Genomic DNA, 18,443 nt, shown 5'->3' on the forward strand with positions numbered 1-18,443 from the left:
TTACACGAAGCCCGAGGTGGCAGTGAGAGCACAGTGCCATCATCCTGTCACTGAGTTTGCTCTTTTTTTGATCCTAGTTGAGTTGGAGTCTTCTAGTATGCCTTTTTGTTTCTTTTCTTGGAACTACGGTTGACCTGTAGGTTTTTTTTTGCAATGTAGCTTTTTGCCACTAGGGGATGATGTTAGTCTTCTCTGTGCTCTTTCTTCTCTCCTCCCTTAAAAAGCCATGAAACATCATGGTCTAGTGTCCTTCACACTCCCTAGTATTCACACTAACACATGGCTTGATGCTTAATGTCACTGAAGCAGATTTCCTGATACAGTTGTTAGGTTCTTGCTTTAGAAGTGCTCAAAATTACCACGAGCCTAACCAATAAATTAATTCACACTTATTGTCTAAATATTCCCCAAAATGCTTTGCACCTTGTCTCCTCTAAACTACTCTTCCATAACATACACACATCTGGGACAATTCCAGAGACATAGAACTTCATTGTATATATCTGTCAATGAAACCACTTATAATGAAAAGATTGATGCTATAAATACTTTAACCAGCCTCTTCAGTTTGTTGTTCCATTTTAGCCTTAATGTGTGTGTCTAAATTGTTCTCATTCAGACAATTAATTGACCTACTCATAAACTGCAAGACTTGAGCTATTGTAAACAGCACCATAATAACTGACTTTCTAAAAGCCAATGAGCCATATTAAGTGCTTTTAGTACATCTTTACTGCAATATGTGTAATATCTGAGTGGTAATGAGAAGTATCAATATCCCTCCTCAATACAGTTGTCAAGCCCCCAAGTTAGATTTACCTCTTTGTAGCCCTTACTATCTGATCCTATTATCTCCACTTCTCTGGCTCTAATAGAAATACCCTTTGACCTATTCATAGAGCATGCATTTCATAGACTAAACATTCACATTAAAAAATGCATTCATATTCTGTATGCTCTTACATCCACTTGCACATTTTGGAGGACTCCAGAAAGAGCAGCTAACAGAAGGACTGAACTCTGACAGAAACAGAACGGGAGTTCAGGAGGCGAGTGCAGGGACATATCCCATAGACAGTTTGTTTTACTGTAGGTGTGTGATTATAACGGCCGGCTACTAATAGGTCTAACTCTAATTTCAAGGGTTTTGTTCTTTAACTTCACCTAATATTTTAATCTTTCACCAAGGGCTGCGATTGTTATGAAATTTAATTCATAATTACAGGAAAAATTAGTTTGTTTTAGGTAGTTATCCTGTTCATGGAATGCGGAATGGGTTCTCACTTGAATGACATATTTTCTGTTGCATGTTGTCAATGCAGTTGCACTGATTTATTTTCTTATAAGACCCATTCCTTTCAGCCTCCCTTTCCCAAAGGCAGCTGTAGCCGCACTTTGCCCTCACATTTTCACTGTACCCTCTACTTACCAGTCTGAGCTCAGAGAAACAACAACTCTATGATTGGGGAATACCTTCAAATTGACATCAATATGTAGGCTCTCATCTTTTTATTACACATTGTTGACAGTAACATGCTTAATCGGGATCCACAGTGACGTTGGCTGGGTATTTGTACATGGATTTATCTACTGTTATTGCAAAATAAACAGCTTGCAGCACGGTACTGTGCTCAACTGTCACTAAGGTAGGATGGTGTTCAGTAGTTAGTAATAAGGCAATCACATTAAGAATTTTAATGATCGCTGACTGTGTTGACAAACTCAATTGATGTTCATATCCTGATTTATTTATGTTTGGTAGTCTATTTGTAAAAACGATTTGTTTTGCTTAAGTCCTTCCTAGCACAATAAGAGAAAATGATTATTACTAAGAAGGGCGTCTGTCCATGGTTATGTACCTCATGGGATACTGTGAATGCTTTTTGGTTTATTGTCCCGTTTCACAGGGTGGAGGCTCAGATGCTGAACGCACCAAGAAGAAGAAACGGGGGGATCGTTACTCAGTCCAGACATCACTTATTGTGGCTGCCTTGAAAAAGATGCTCCCCATAGGCCTCAACATGTGCTCTCCTGCTGATCAGGAGCTTATCAACTTGGCCAAGATTCGATACTCTTTGGTAGTTTTTTTAGGACTTTAAATTTGATTATGATATAAGTCAGGAGTACAACTTCTAACATGTTGAATACTGTATTATGGAGGAGGACAATGGTTACTAAAACATTTTACTTTACAGAGAGACACTGATGAAGAAGTAAGGGAGTTCCTGCAGAACAACCTACATCTTCAGGGCAAGGTATAATCTCTGGACTGTTGGCACAATTGTGTTACTTACAGGAATCACATTTGCAATTATAAATAGTCAGTAACAACACATTTCAAAAAGTTCTCTATATCCCTGTGCTGTCGAAAGGTGGACAACCCATCCATGCGCTGGCAGATGGCTCTGTACAAGGAGATGGCAGGGAAGGCTGAAGATGCTGATGCTCCAGTGAAAGTTGTCAAGAGAGTGCAGGAGGTTTCTGCTGTCCTCTACCACCTTGAAATGGTGAGCAGTGGTGGGAAACTTTCCCAAAACTAATTGTAGTCGGTGCATCGTGTCATCAGCAGAGAGTATGAGAAATAAAGTCACTATTGTAGGAGCGAGGGCTACCTGCACACATATTACTTGAATTGTAACCCTAACCCTAACCGTCTAATAGACGGAGCATCCATTTAAATCCAAGAAGATGGTGTGGCACAAACTGCTGTCTAAGCAGAGACGCAGGGCTGTGGTCGCTTGCTTCAGGATGACACCACTGTACAACATTCCAAGGTGAGAAAGCTACAACTTTTTTCAGAACTGACCCTTACAGTACGGGGTGTTCACAAATCAGCTACTAAATGCTAATACAACTTGTTTCCTGTTTTGTTTTGTTTTGTTCTTTGCTTTTCAGACACAGAGCTTCAAACATGTTCCTCGAGGGATACAAACGCAACTGGCTACACACTGAGGGTTATTCATTTGAAGACAGGATGATCGATGACTTATCAGTGAGTGTCGTCTGACATCTCTTTCATCTGTTTTCTTTGCTATTACTCACTTTTCCTCTCGCTGTACATGACAGAAAGCAATGGAGCAAGAGGAAGGAGATGAAGAGGAGGAGAAGGAAACGAAGCCAGATCCCCTCCACCAGCTCATTCTACATTTCAGTCGAACCGCTCTGACAGAAAAGAGGTTAGACAGGTCCTCCCTGAAACCGCAACTCTGTTGTACCTCTGGCAAAAAAAGCAAAATGCTATTGCTAGTTCACCAATTGTTGTCTCTTCTCAACATTTCAGTAAACTCGATACAGATCATCTTTATATGGCATATGCAGATATTATGGCAAAGGTGAGTCATCGTGGAGGGTTTCGGTTTAAGGTTTGAGATACACATCAATAACTCAGAAACACTCATATGTATTTTTTCTTTTGCTCTCCTTAAATTCAGAGCTGCCATATTGGTGAGGAAGAAGAAGGGGGAGAGGAAATGGTGGAAAATGCTGAGGATGAGATGTCCTTTGAGGTGCGACAGTCAGAACTGGTAATGGGCGGCCGGGGGCTAGGGACCAGGAACACATTGGAGCGGTAGCTCTCAACGCATTGAGTGGCCTCATCATCGGAACATTACTTCACAACCACATCTCTTTCTCTCTCTTTGTTTTTGTCTCATTACTTCTTCCTGTCCCGTCTATTCTCCGTCTCTTCTGTTTGTATGCTGTGCTTCATTCATCGATTGAGTTAGAAACTCAAGGGTCCAATCCAGATATTCATTTCTATGTGCTCTCTCTATGTGATTACGACAAAAAGGTACTGAAATTCAGGTTTAAACAACACTGCAATTATTTCAATGTAGCATTTACTGTTTCAAGAGACCTGTTTGTCTTGTTTACACTTTTTTGTGTCTGGAATCTGGATTGGGTCTAACTCGATTAAATTCATGTAAAATTAACATCATCAATAATAATAATAATCCTCATGCCACGAATGATAATCTACACAGCTTTTTACAATCAGTCATATGCTCAGCTTGATGAAACTATAAATGATCTTGTGAAAATCAAGGAATCTGTAATAAAAATGTATCTCAAAGGTTTTCCTGTGACACCATTCCTCTAATTTTACTTCAAACAGCTGATAGAATCAGAGCAGGGCTTTTTATACTTTTTGGTTTACTTTGATGGGCAACACCAGCTGCCTTTATGCAGAACCTTTACAACATTCCTTACGTCCACTTTATGAGTGTCCAACCCTGCACTCGTTGATACACATAGTGCTGACTTTACTGTTAGAAGGATCTGAACCATTAAATAACTTCCAGTGAGTTTCGTTTGTTTGACCATTAGCAATTTCTGTGCTTTGTCAACATGTATCATTGCTTCAAACTACTAAAAAATATTTAAAAATTCAAAAATGCCTTCAAAACATGTGTCAGGGCTCATATCAAACTGGGGAGTAAGACATGCTATAAAATTTTACAAAAACCCTGGATTTGTTATTAAAGGCCATTCAGGTTCCAATCTGTTGTGATTTAACACACTCACTGTCGAGTGATGTCATTCCTCCCAGTTTATATAGCTGTCTTTTTTGTCTTCCTTTCTGTCTCTGTCCCCATCACTCCATGTAATCCCTCTCACCCTCATAGCACCAGTCTTTATTAACTGAATGCTACTGATCAATGTTCCCCTCACCCCACTCACATAGCATACTGACAGACTACAGAGACAGCCAGTGTAGAACAACTGTTAAAAGCTACATATTCATACACATAGCCACAGTTTTAAAAGTCAGTTCACACACATCACATAGTGCATAATTCATAGTCAGGTTTCATTAGAAAGTCAGTGACCGCAGTGAAAGTTTGAGGTCCAACAGCACGACACATAGAGGGTAGAGCACGGCCAGGCATATATGGGTGGGCGGGAGGATGGTTGGGTGGGGGAAGGGTTGGGAGGGATGGTGTGAGGGAGGGAGGGAAGGGGGTGGTGGTGGTGTTTTTTAGGGTAATTATATGGGATGCTACAAGTTGATTTGTGGCATGGCTGAACAGAGGAATGTCCTCTAAATTCAGAGATATTCATTTGATCGCTATTCCTTTTTATAAATGGCATTTCGTTCCCAGTTGGCTCAGTACTGTAAATAAAGAACTGTCGAGGCCATTTAGAGCCGAAGCAAAGCAAATGTTGTTTCATTTGGCATGAATATTTCAAACCATGTCTTAAATCAAAGACAGACCTCTATGAAATGTCAAAGCAATATCTCCGATACAGAGGGAATGCAGCTTTTGTCCAAAATATCTTCTTTGCACGGCTGCTGCAACAAAGACACTTTGGTGAGCTGTCTGGCTAAAAATGCTACGCCGATGGGGCTGTTTCCTGTAGTCTAACGCTTGCTCCAGCCGGCAAACGTGAGGAAGTAGTGTAACAACCCCATGACTAATAAAGTGAGGTGACAGAATGTGTGCGAGAGTCAGACTTTGAATAGACAGAGACAACCAAATGTTTGTAAAAAGACAATATTACTGTAGATAAAAGAGAAAAGGAAATGAGCAATGCAATTCAGACTATTTTGATATTAAACAGGCAAATGCACAAACTACCATTAGTTTTATTGATCAGTAAATATCAGAACTTAGCATTTTTTGTATACCCTATCTTTAATCACTTTATGTTTATATACATAATACTACAGTTATGGACAATTTGAGCAAAAAATGTGAAATTGATTTGTGATGAGTTGAAAAATTAGGGACTTGTGTGAAAGCTGAGCAAATGTGAATTGAAATATGGAATATAAATTGATAGAATGGACTTTTTGAATGGACAATTTTTTGTATTCAAGACTCAATGTTTTCATGAAATACCTGAATTGATAGGGTCCACTCTATCTATTTAAATTCTCTGTGTGAAATATAACGTTACCAAATACTCATAATGTCTGGGTCTACCACAGGAGAAAGAAATGGAGAAACAAAGGCTCCTGTACCAGCAGTCTAGACTGCATAATCGCGGTGCTGCTGAAATGGTCCTGCAAATGATCAGCGCCTGCAAAGGTAGGTTTGATTCTGCTCTTTGGTCAACATGTTTTTGCCTGTCAACCTTCCTGCTCAGTGATTCAGTTAACTCTTTCTGGCTTCCTGTTTCCTTTAGGCGAGACCGGCCCAATGGTGTCCACAACCCTCAAGCTGGGTATTTCTATCCTGAATGGCGGGAACAGTGAGGTTCAGCGGGTTAGTGTTCTGGAAACAAACCTTTTGCGTCATGTAATTTTGAATTTGAAGTTATTTTTAAAGGAGCGCTTTTTATGGATTTCCACCTCTTTTTGGTCAGAAAATGTTGGAGTACTTGAAGGACAAGAAGGATGTTGGCTTCTTTCTGAGCATCCAGGCACTGATGCAGACCTGCAGGTCAGTGTTCAATCACTGAACATAATTTATTTTTTAATCGTTAAGTAACTTCAGTGTGTATATTTGAAGAGTAGGGACTGAACAGGTAAAAACAGATTTATGCTCTGTGCAGTGTCCTGGATCTAAATGCCTTTGAGAGGCAGAACAAGGCCGAGGGGCTGGGCATGGTTTCCGAGGAAGGCACCAGTAAGTTCATATTCTTTTCTTTTGCATTACATTTTCACACCTAAGATACAGAGGGCAGAATATCCCCCTGCTTCCATTGTTTATAATAATCAAGCAATTGATTATCTGCATCATTTGAAGGTTAAATACACTTCCCTCAACCATCTCATAACACAACAATTTATACGGTCATCAGTGATGGGATACAAGTGAAGACACATTTTATCTGAATGAGAAATCCCATGCATACATTATAGATTGTTTGCTGTTCATGGAATGCCACAAAAACAAAGTTGACTAATTTGCAGAAACGAGTCAACTAAAGAATAAGTGAGTACCAAAGAGATGACACCATTATTCATTGTACCACCTGAATTAGTAAACACATTTAAGACATTTTGAGCATTTATTTCTTCCCCTTCCTCTTAATGTTTTCCATCTCTGACATTATTGTACAAATTTTAATTGAATTGAATGATTAGTTTCCTAACATGAAGTATTATTAACACTTTGATAACTATTAAATAGTTTTATTTAAGGATTTGTGATTTAACTTAAATTAGTTCAAGTTTTTCCCTCTGTATGTCTCGTAGTCTGACATGCCTATTGGACTTCACCTACTTTGTCATCTAATTCTGGAGGTTAATTTGAAGTTCTACCTGAATGAATTTGCCATGGAATGTTGTTAATCTCCACCTCCTCATCTCTTAGTCCTCTACTGTTGTCAACACACTGATCCTCTCTCCCTTCCCCACGATCACTGCCACCTCTCCCCTGTCCCTCCTTTCATGGTCCTCAGAGTTGAACCTAGATCGGGGTAAATCATGTTTCTGTCCATCGGCCTCTCTCTGCTCTCTTTCTCCTTTCCTTCTCTTCCCTGTCCCTCTCGCTCCATCACTTCTTTTTCTAACACAGAAATTCTACCAAGAGAGGATTGGATCCCTCTGTCCATCTGTCATGTTCATAGCTCATGTCCTCCTCACATGTCTTGTTCATTTCAGAAAGCAATGAATGGAATCTGGTCTTTCCTCTTAAACCTAAGAATGAAACTTTCAGAGACCATATTTGTTTTGAATAGTGACAGAGCTCCTCATTTCTAACCCTATAATAACTTGTTGCACATTTTTCACACATATAATTTATGGAGAGGATCTTTTTATCTTGAAATGTGGCCAAAAACAAAGTACATCACATTCTCAAAGACTTGACACATACAAATCAAACAGAATGTTACTTTAGCACAAAAATATACAAATTCAACAGAATATTCCCATTAAATTGAGTATACAAACTCTTGAACTCGGGATGAAACAGCTACAGACCTCATCCATGTACAAGTCATTCGCTCAACTCACCTCAGCATGTAATTGTCAGAAGACTGAAGTAAGTGTGGTCCCTTTCTCTGATGCACTCTATCATGCACTGGATTCCTTTCAGCCTTTTGATGGACAATGCCCCAACCTCTCTGACATTTAACTCTCATTCATTCAAGCAAAGCTGTTACGCACTGCATGATTCTGTGTTTGTATGTGAATTCATAGCAGCCAGTGATGAACTGGGATGTGAAGCAATTATTTTGTTTATCTAATAATATACAGTATCAATCCTATTTTAAAATTCTGCAGTCGTTTTATAGATTTTCTCCTATTTTCTTCTGATTATTTTGATATTGTTTTTGAATAATGTATAAAATGTACAGACTGATATATGTTCCAGGAGTAAAGCTCCAGTTCACCCCTGAATACTGCAAAGTAGTAACTTTATTGCTGTAATTGTATGTATGTTCAGTTTATTAATATTGTGTTTGTCTGTCACTGTGTCCGTTTTTCACCGCAACTTGTTTTCACGATAAGTGTATGCATGTGATGCTCCTGTATGTTCTGTGACATGTGATTATATGCCAGATCACTGTCAGGCCACAATCCTTTATATTTCTTCTATTAATATTATTTGTACAATTCAGTGTGACTCATCCTTTAATTTACTGTAACTACCAACACTCTGATACTAAAATCCATTTAGAGATGACGGTAAACTGAGAAATGAATTTTACTGATTGTCATCATCTGCTTATATTCAGGCGGACAGTTTTAGTGTTTACCAGTATGTAATCTGATTTAGCTTGAATTTATCACTTTGATTCATTTTATTTATTTACTTTTTTCTTAGATGAGAAAGTGATGTCGGACGATGAGTTCACCTGTGACCTCTTCCGTTTCCTGCAGCTGCTTTGTGAAGGTCACAATAATGGTGGGAATAACTTCAAAATTCTAATAACATTGAAATCAAACTGGTGGTAACTTTATGAAATTCAAACATCGTAAACTACTGTTTTTTTTTTTTAAATGATCTCTATTTTGCTGCAGATTTTCAGAACTACTTGCGGACGCAGACAGGAAGCACAACGACCATCAACATCATCATCTGTACTGTAGATTACCTCCTCCGACTCCAGGTGCAGTTTGACAGTAATTCAGCCTACAGATTAAGCACTTAATAAAGCCTGAAAATAAAGATTTGGTTGGAGATTATAATGCTAAAGAAATACATGTGTGGGATATATACATTGTAGTTTAGATAATCCAACATGTTCTCATACCAAAACAATGAAACTTGTTTATTTCCAAGAACTCTCAAATTGATACGAGCTTTTTCAGCATCCTCCATTGGACCAATAAGTCCTCATCCCTAAACAATAAAATAACTAATTTGAGTATTGATATATGACCGTTCAACAAGCGTACTAGTTAGTTAGATACATTACATAAGTTAAATTTTGTACACAAGTTAAAACAAGTAAACGTTGACTTTTGGTTTCGCACAGGACTCGTGGGTGAAAGTCCTCCCTACGTGGATTTTGTCACTCTTTACACTCCATTGTCTTGACTTCTTCCTTTACTCATGTCATAATTACTATGGCCACTAGAGGTTGCCTATGTAAACATTTGTCATTCTCACCCCCTTAAACAATAGACCAGTGTTGTCATTTTTTGGTGAGGTTTGGCTGGATAAAAAGACAATTCAGGCATTTTGGTATTTATACATAGAATTCTAAAATTTACTAAGAAGATTATTGTTACGCTGCTAATAATGTCATTTAACCTGAAAGTATTTTCACAGTATGGGAATACTCTCCTCTCCTCTCATTTCTTCAATTAAGGAGTCTATCAGTGATTTCTACTGGTATTACTCCGGCAAGGACGTCATCGATGAACCAGGGAAAAAGAATTTCTCCAAAGCCATGACAGTGGCAAAACAGATTTTCAACAGCCTAACTGAATACATTCAGGTAAAATTCAAACAAATCAGGCATTTATGCTATCTGCTTGTTTGTTTATTTTGTGTGTAACACACAGTCTCTGCCTTCAGGGTCCATGCACTGGCAACCAACAGTCCCTGGCCCACAGCAGGCTGTGGGATGCTATTGTCGGGTTTCTTCATGTCTTTGCCCACATGATGATGAAGCTGGCGCAGGTATGCACAGATGATTCAATTTATGAATCAAATGCAAATAAAAAACATTTATTTGCTGTAAACATGTTAACCCAAAGTCAGTGTTGCCTCAGTTCGGAAACATTACAGATTGAACTCCTCAGACCTCAAATCTACACTTTAATTGTTAATATTGCCTAAATAGATCTGACCTCATGACACATTTTATTTCAGAGACCATGATATAAGTCGTGATGCTCTTTTGGGCCAAATGATTCCCCAATTGTACATTGGTTCTCATGTTGTGTTTTGTTTGGTCGTGATTATGACTGTAATTTTGAAAAATGAGACTGAACATGGGACTAAGTGTAGATTATGTGAGCGTGAGTTTACATCAGCACCCCATCATTACTAAGCTCTCAGGAATGCCCGTCTGCAAATGTTCGGTGACGTTATCCTTTGGTTACATACCATACTGTACAGCGGCTCCTTATATGTGCATGAAAACACTATGTTGTCATATGCTTCATAGTAAACGTGCTTGCAAACATGTGGCTAGAAACTGCCAACAATATGCCTGAATATTACGTTCAGAGAGCAAAGTCACTTTGGATTTCTTAATTCTATAAGTATTTCCATCATTTATTTGTAACCCCCAGCACGAGCTGGTTTCAAAGTCATTCTTCACATTGGACATTTTGACATGTCACAGTAGGAATAGATGTAAAAGATTAAATTAATGACGGCTGAATACCATTTAGCTGCCTCAGTTTCAGGGTCCTGGTATTGTGCTCACTGTCACTGTCATGGCTCACTTGGACACTCGAACAGAAAATATTCATTGTTACTGTTATGAGTAATACCAGTGCTTTATCCTACTATGACAAGTCAAATTGTCTCCTGTAAAAATGAGCTTAAGTACACATTTAATGTAATACATATTACTATTTAAGCAAAAGTTATTGTGTAATAACATTGGTTTCACACTATGTGGTGCAACTTGTGCTACTCGTGCTACAAATGAAAGGTCAAAATACTTGGAGGGAAATCACGTGACTTTTCCACTCAATACAGTGCAATCATCCTCTGTGGATGACTGAGGCTAATAACATGCCTTTATTATTAGCACAGTGTTTGCATGCATAACCCATTTAATCATATGTTCATGTTAAGAGACGAGCCATACTTCATCCATAAATTCCCAGCTCTACAATACACCTAACCCCAAATTTACATGTACGTTGTCCTTCTTAAACCTGATATTACCACAAGTTTCAGCTGCTCTGTTACAATTGTCATCATGTGCATCATTTAACTATGGTGCAGCAGCTAATGGGATACTTTATATGCCTAATTCCAAAAAGGAAAGTCCAATTGTTGCGTAGTATGTATAAGATGTGATGTATTATTTAGAGTTTATAGGAAATCAAAACATCGTTTTACTGTCAAATGCAATAAAATATGTCATACACAAGATTATTTGAAAATGTAATCATGTTTTAATTGTTTAACCACTGAATAATTTATTCATTATCTAAACTGTCTTCCACATGGTCAATGCAGGGTAAAGTATGTATCCATTTCATTTATTTATTGTTGTGATATTGTGTTTATTCGTTTTCAATTTAATTCAATGTTGGTTCCTCTTATGAGGCTGTTTTATACCCACCTGCTTTGAAAGACAAAATAAGAATACCTGATTTGAAATGTTTTAATAAGGGGTTTTTATTGTATGGAATTATAAAGCTTCCTCAGTGAGTGCCAGTAATCTCTAATGCTGAGCTCAATTCTCTCCAAACAAAACTGGGTGCAAGATAAAAGTTTTAAAAGGTAAATATACTTTAGCACCTTGCCGAGTCATTGTGATTTCACTACAACTACATCCCCTTTCATGTCAAACACCACAAAGCTATTTCAAGTTATTTGATCAACTTGTACAAAAATATGTGATATTTATGAGCACCCCTGTTTTAAAGCAGGCTTGTTTTATTTTAAAGTAGCTACATAGATATTTTTATTAGGCCCTAAGAAGATTGAATTTGCATCATGCTTGCACAATGCAATAACGGAACATTTTTTATTTTTAGATATAATCTAAAACTTTTATATGGCATACAGTTCATTAACCCGCACATATGACCTTTTTTTCTATCTGAAACTAGTTCTTTTATATTTTTTCGATGGACTAACCAATTACTTACTGAGGCCTAAACATTTCCCCAAACCAGCTTATGCATATTGTACCACATTAGCAATATTCTCTCTCTTAAAAAGGGATTGTTAAGCAATTACCGGCAGCACCAGGTGTGATAAACAGTATTATAATCATGAACAAACATGCAGTTTGCTTAATCAGTCAATAAAGAACAAAAAAGCAGGTGGTTACAAAACTTCCTGAGAGAGAGAGACACTTGACTTTTAACCTCCACTGTTGGAGTATATACTTAAATCTGAAATTATTTGGTGTTGGAAAAACACATTTTAATGTGACATCCACTTTGTGTGCACACATTTAACAGAGATTATAATTTTGTTGCCATCATTCATTCATTTGTGGTGTGTTGCTTTGTGGCTTCTGTGTTGCTTTGAATTAATACAAATATAACATTAATAACATATACAGTATATATATAGTATATATACTTCATAATACAGTATACTGTATATAGCTTCGGCTATTAATTCTAATCCTTTCTGTAACTAAGATTTAATCAATATTCCACCATTCACTAGAATCACTGACATTTAGTTAGTGTTATGTTTGATATAGCCTAAAAAATATAATAACAGTCATGAATCTGAACATAATTTACAAATATTTTGAAACCAGAACTGACGTAAAGCTGGAAGAGATTTAAGTTTACATAAGTTTACATTTTGACATTCATGTTTTCCTAAACCATTGCCATGTTTTAATAAAATCTCTCGGCATGAGGGTTTGGTTAGATAATGTCTTTTTACAGCACCCTCTTTGTTGTGAATGTGAATGTCTGCAACACACAGTATTTTGAATGTACACTTCATATCATAACAAGTATTTGGGTTCCTCTATGTTCAAACAATGTTGTGTAATAACTCTTGACACTTTTCACTTGTGTTTTTCACCTAAATCTACGTGAAACTCGAATGTTTTAAAATGATAGCAAATCCGTTGTCATCATTCCTGTAAGTTCTTCTGCATTTTTCTATGGGCACAGGACTCTAGCCAGATTGGTCTGCTGAAGGAGCTTCTCGACCTACAGAAAGACATGGTCGTCATGTTGCTCTCACTATTAGAGGGTAAAATAACTTTTTTTTTCTGTTAAGTTTTCCATCATTTTTTTTGTTTATCCTTTTCAAACATTTGTTTGAATTTTACTTTGTAATTATTCAGGAAACGTGGTAAATGGCACCATTGCCCGCCAGATGGTAGACATGTTGGTAGAGTCCTCGAGCAACGTGGAGATGATACTCAAGTTCTTTGACATGTTCCTCAAACTGAAAGACATAGTGGCTTCAGATGCTTTCCGTGATTATGTCACGGATCCTCGAGGATTAATCTCCAAGAAGGACTTCCAAAAGGCCATGGACAGTCAGAAACAGTACTCCCCCTCTGAGATCCAGTTTCTTTTATCCTGCTCGGAAGCAGATGAGAATGACATGATCAACTATGAGGAGTTTGCCAGTCGTTTCCAGGAACCTGCCAAAGACATTGGCTTCAACATCGCAGTGCTGCTCACCAACCTGTCTGAGCACGTCCCTCATGACACCAGGCTGAAAAACTTCCTGGAGCAAGCAGATAGTGTGCTCAACTACTTCCGCCCATTCCTGGGCCGTATCGAAATCATGGGAGCCAGCAGAAAGATTGAGCGCATCTACTTTGAAATCACTGAAGTGAACCGCAGACAGTGGGAGATGCCACAAGTGAGAGAGTCCAAACGTCAGTTTATCTTTGATGTCGTCAATGAGGGTGGTGAGTCAGAGAAGATGGAGATGTTTGTCAACTTCTGTGAGGACACCATCTTTGAGATGAATATAGCCGCACAAATTTCAGAGCAGGAGGAAGAGGAAAAGGGGGAGGACGATGACGAAGGAGATGAAGGTGGAGGCGAGGCAGGAACAGGTGGGGGAGCAAATGGAGGAGGAGATGAGGACAACAATGGAGAGGAAGGGCAGCCTGAATCAACCTCCGCCTTTGCAGACTTTATAAACAGCATGTTTAGCTTCTTTAGCATTTTCACCTTCCGCAACCTTCGCAGGCAGTATCGCAGATTGAGGAAGATGACCCTCAAGGAGATTATTGTGGCTTTGTCAACTTTTTTCTGGACCATCCTAATGAGCATACTGCACTTCATTTACAATGTGTGCAAAGGCTTCTTTATGATCATCTGGCAAGCACTGTTTGGAGGCGGCTTAGTGGAGGGAGCTAAAAACATCACAGTGACTGAGATTCTAGCGAGCATGCCGGATCCCACGCAGGACGATGTGCATGGAGATGGCCCAGGGGAGCCAAGGGCAGGGGAGGAACAAGATACTGGAGGGGTAATGGACACTGGTGAGACTGGCAGTGGAGAAGAGGATGAGGAGGATTCCCAGGAAAAAGAAGGTGGGAGGATACCAGGTATTGATGCTCCAGGAGGACTTGGAGACATGGGTGTCGAGGCAACTGTTGAACCTCCAACTCCTGAAGGAACTCCTATAACAAAGAGGAAAATAGTGAGTTTTTTGTTTTTGTTTTTGTTTTATGCGAGTAAAAATGGAAGTGTCAGCTAATTCACTGGGTGTTATTGGTCGACTTTCTTATATTTAGTTATCCAGTTCTTTTTAATGACAAACATCTCCAAAATATATCAACAAAGAAAGCCAAAATGTTTTGTACACTAGATGTTTTTGATTGGTTACAGCCACCAGAAGAGACTGAGGCCAGCCAGAAACCACCTGAGCCCGTTCCTGTACAGGAACCTCCTCTGGAGCCTGAAAAGGCTGAGTAAGAGTTTAGATTTGTTTTCTTATCCACATTTGTAGGCCTTCAGCCTACAGGGTCTTCTCTCTGTCACAGTTCTGGACATCAGACTGGACTTTTTTAGGCAGTTCAATACAGATAAGAATATTTTACAACAACTTGTTATGGTTTGAGGTTAGTGTTGTGCATGCACTGCGTGCACCATAGTGCACCATGATTATATTGTTGATGGAATACAAAGATAAAACAATAACCCCACCGTCTCTGGTTTTCAGTGTTGAAACTGGAGAGAAAGCAGACAAAGAAACCCCAAGCAAAGAGGAAAAACAGCCAGAACAACCAAAGAAAGCACTGCCCAAAAAAGAAAAGAAGCTGAAAAAGGGAGGTTTTCAGATCTGGACTGAGCTGGAAACCCAGAGAATTAAATTTATGGTGAAACATTAATTAGTAGTTGTTTAAGAACTGACTTGCTAGCATATGTTTAATGTCATTCTTCAGCTATCAACTCACTCATCATCTGAAAAATGTTCTTCTCGCTTTTCTAGAACTACCTTTCCAGAAACTTCTACAACCTGCGTTTTTTGGCTTTGTTCCTCGCATTTGCCCTGAACTTCATTCTTCTATTCTACAAGGTAAAAAGATAATTATGTATTTGAATGATTGTGTTGTGTCACAAGAAAACCTTTCCATTTAGTTGTTTTGTACTTACTTAGGTCTGTTTGTGGTCTGAGCTTCTGTTAAAGAACGTTCCATTGAACGTCTCGGTCTTGTTCTCTTCTGTTTAGGTGTCTGACACCCCGCCTGATGGTGAGGAGATGGAAGGATCTGGACTGGCAGAGGGAAGTGGGTTCTTTGAAGGCTCTGGTTTGTTCGAAGGCTCAGGGGAAGAGGCTGAGGGATCTGGAATGGATGAAGGAGGAGATGAGGATGAGGAAGACGTGCCAATTTATTTTTATTTAGAGGAGAGCACTGGATACATGCAGCCCACATTGGCCTTCATTGCCATGCTGCACACAGTCATTTCATTCATCTGTATCATCGGCTACAACTGCCTCAAGGTATGATGTAGACAGTAAAAAAAAAAAAAAGATCTTTTGTGTAATATTTAACACTTTTACTTCAATACATTAAAGGAAATTATTGAAGTGTCGCAGTATGAACCACATTTTGTTGTATCCTTGCTTACCTCAGTTGAACAGCATTTGCATTTGTGTCTGACAGATTCCACTGGTGATCTTTAAAAGAGAGAAAGAACTTGCAAGAAAGCTGGAGTTTGATGGCCTCTACATCACTGAGCAGCCTGAGGATGATGACATTAAGGGCCAGTGGGACCGACTCGTTCTAAATACACCGTATGTGCATAAAGAAATAATTTCTCTCCCATAGATGTCAAGATGAAGAAACTGTTTTGTAATGTACGAAGTAAATTATGTGCTTTTTCCTCACAGCTCTTTACCAAACAACTATTGGGATAAATTTGTCAAAAGAAAGGTGAGTTATGTTTGATTTGGATGGATTTAAAATGGGCCCAGCAGAGCATGTAAATGTGCAATGTAATGTCTGTGTCCAGGTTCTGGATAAGTACGGAGACATTTACGGAAGGGAAAGAATCGCTGAACTCCTGGGTGTTGATTTAGCCTCCCTGGATGTGAGTCAACAACACGAGAAGAAACAGGAGGAACCAGACAACTCTGTGTTTGCATGGTATAGTACATATTTAACTAACAAAGATAAGCAACGAGGCACACATGACATCATTCCTCAAAACTGAAACAAGTCATTTTAACCAATACTGTGTCTTTTAGGGTGACCTCCATCGACATCAAGTACCAAATCTGGAAATTTGGCGTTGTGTTCACCGACGGTGTAAGAAAACCTATATTTACTTTTATATGAGCGGAGATCAAAAAGTTCAGACGGGTCCTGTTGCACACAACATAGTAATGTACGCTTAGTAAGGGGAAGCAAAAACTTTTGTGAGTAATTATTCCAAGTTACGTCGCTTGATCCACATCAGCACCTGTGTAACTCATATTTTTGTTACCACTGACACGTGTACATTTGCAATTTCACCATCGACCTAAAACTTGAGTTGAGACTGCACTTCAAATTTTGTGTCGAACTCAGGAAATCAGCAACATAGACTTTTTAAATGCTTTAGGAAAGTTATGGCAATGAAGCATTGAGAACGAACGTCATGATCCATGTCCGAAGAAGGGGTGTTAGGTAAAAAAAAAATTGAAACGAATGACCCCAATTGTGGCGCAATGGCACGCCCGCTCCAAGCGTATTAAAAGCGCACAATTTTCTCACACCCAGCAAAACAATTGTTGCTCCCCAAAACGTAGACACACCAGATTTCGCTCCCTGTGATTCCTGGTTGTTCCCCAAAATGTCATGTGCGCTGTGGTGAAATGGCAAATGCACACAGATCCTCTTTTTATGATCAGACCTCGTATTGCACACTATAGCATACAATACTATATTACCCCACTGTATATGATACTGTACTACATTTGTCTGCAGACCTTCCTCTATCTTTGCTGGTACCTGGTGATGTCTTTGCTTGGGCATTACAACAACTTCTTCTTCGCCTGCCACCTGCTGGATATTGCTATGGGGGTCAAGACGCTTCGTACTATCCTGTCCTCAGTCACACACAATGGCAAACAGGCAAGAGCAGGAAAAGCTCTAAAACTATACTGTATATTGTACAATAAATGTACTGACTCTGTTTCCTCTTTGTCTCTGCCAGCTCATGATGACAGTGGGCTTGTTGGCTGTGGTGGTGTACCTTTACACCGTAGTTGCCTTCAATTTCTTCCGCAAGTTTTACAACAAGAGTGAGGACGAAGATGAACCAGATATGAAATGTGATGACATGATGACTGTACGTAACTGTCGATCGAAAAAGTGTGAAATGAGATATTTTCACGCCTACACTACTTCCTTAAATATGATATTTTTCACGTTACAGTGTTACCTGTTCCACATGTATGTGGGTGTGCGTGCTGGCGGAGGCATTGGAGATGAAATAGAGGATCCTGCTGGAGATGAATACGAGCTGTATCGAGTGGTGTTTGATATAACGTTCTTCTTCTTCGTCATTGTCATTCTGTTGGCCATCATTCAGGGTAAAAACTATGCTGTCCTGCAAGATGTTTTCCAATGTTTCTTATGTGACTAATGTTATGCAATTAAGTGAGTACTAATTTTGGTGTGAATGAAAAGTAAGGAAAAAGGGAGGAGCTTTTGGAGACATACTTCAAACTGTTTATACAGGAAAGGCATTTTAAGGTATGTTTGGCACTTGGCAAATTTAAAAACATCTCTAATGATAATATTGTACAAATACTGTAGGTCTGATCATTGATGCCTTTGGAGAACTCAGAGACCAACAAGAGCAGGTCAAGGAAGACATGGAGGTACGATACTTTTGAAGGACCAGAATGTGGGATTTAGGGGGATCTATTGGCAGAAATTAAGTATACTTTTACTAATTATGTTTTGATTAATTT

At 38.8% G+C, this 18,443-nt stretch overlaps 1 protein-coding gene across 4 annotated transcripts in view; it reads left to right on the forward strand.

The window, feature by feature from the left end:
• LOC138196436 (ryanodine receptor 1-like) overlaps nt 1-18,443 on the forward strand; it is a 47,758-nt gene that overhangs the window by 26,386 nt on the left and 2,929 nt on the right. For 2 of the 4 annotated variants that reach the window (XM_069146465.1, XM_069146466.1), the window contains 31 exons: nt 1,908-2,078; nt 2,196-2,255; nt 2,373-2,507; nt 2,662-2,774; nt 2,896-2,992; nt 3,067-3,176; nt 3,281-3,332; nt 3,432-3,506; nt 5,933-6,032; nt 6,130-6,209; nt 6,310-6,386; nt 6,499-6,572; nt 7,351-7,368; nt 8,721-8,801; nt 8,918-9,006; nt 9,712-9,840; nt 9,921-10,025; nt 13,181-13,262; nt 13,357-14,678; nt 14,867-14,949; nt 15,201-15,357; nt 15,471-15,557; nt 15,711-15,983; nt 16,147-16,277; nt 16,374-16,416; nt 16,496-16,629; nt 16,731-16,791; nt 17,452-17,598; nt 17,681-17,815; nt 17,903-18,059; nt 18,286-18,350. In XM_069146465.1, coding sequence (XP_069002566.1) covers nt 1,908-2,078; nt 2,196-2,255; nt 2,373-2,507; nt 2,662-2,774; nt 2,896-2,992; nt 3,067-3,176; nt 3,281-3,332; nt 3,432-3,506; nt 5,933-6,032; nt 6,130-6,209; nt 6,310-6,386; nt 6,499-6,572; nt 7,351-7,368; nt 8,721-8,801; nt 8,918-9,006; nt 9,712-9,840; nt 9,921-10,025; nt 13,181-13,262; nt 13,357-14,678; nt 14,867-14,949; nt 15,201-15,357; nt 15,471-15,557; nt 15,711-15,983; nt 16,147-16,277; nt 16,374-16,416; nt 16,496-16,629; nt 16,731-16,791; nt 17,452-17,598; nt 17,681-17,815; nt 17,903-18,059; nt 18,286-18,350 — 4,443 coding nt within the window. The remainder of the gene's footprint in view (nt 1-1,907; nt 2,079-2,195; nt 2,256-2,372; nt 2,508-2,661; nt 2,775-2,895; nt 2,993-3,066; nt 3,177-3,280; nt 3,333-3,431; nt 3,507-5,932; nt 6,033-6,129; nt 6,210-6,309; nt 6,387-6,498; nt 6,573-7,350; nt 7,369-8,720; nt 8,802-8,917; nt 9,007-9,711; nt 9,841-9,920; nt 10,026-13,180; nt 13,263-13,356; nt 14,679-14,866; nt 14,950-15,200; nt 15,358-15,470; nt 15,558-15,710; nt 15,984-16,146; nt 16,278-16,373; nt 16,417-16,495; nt 16,630-16,730; nt 16,792-17,451; nt 17,599-17,680; nt 17,816-17,902; nt 18,060-18,285; nt 18,351-18,443) is intronic. The other 2 variants (XM_069146467.1, XM_069146468.1) reach the window with 1 other exon arrangement.

This window comes from Embiotoca jacksoni, unplaced genomic scaffold (assembly GCF_022577435.1).
Source record: "Embiotoca jacksoni isolate LCO1_2020_lvr unplaced genomic scaffold, fEmbJac1.0.p SCAF_13, whole genome shotgun sequence".
In the NCBI taxonomy this organism is placed as follows: Eukaryota; Metazoa; Chordata; class Actinopteri; family Embiotocidae; genus Embiotoca; species Embiotoca jacksoni.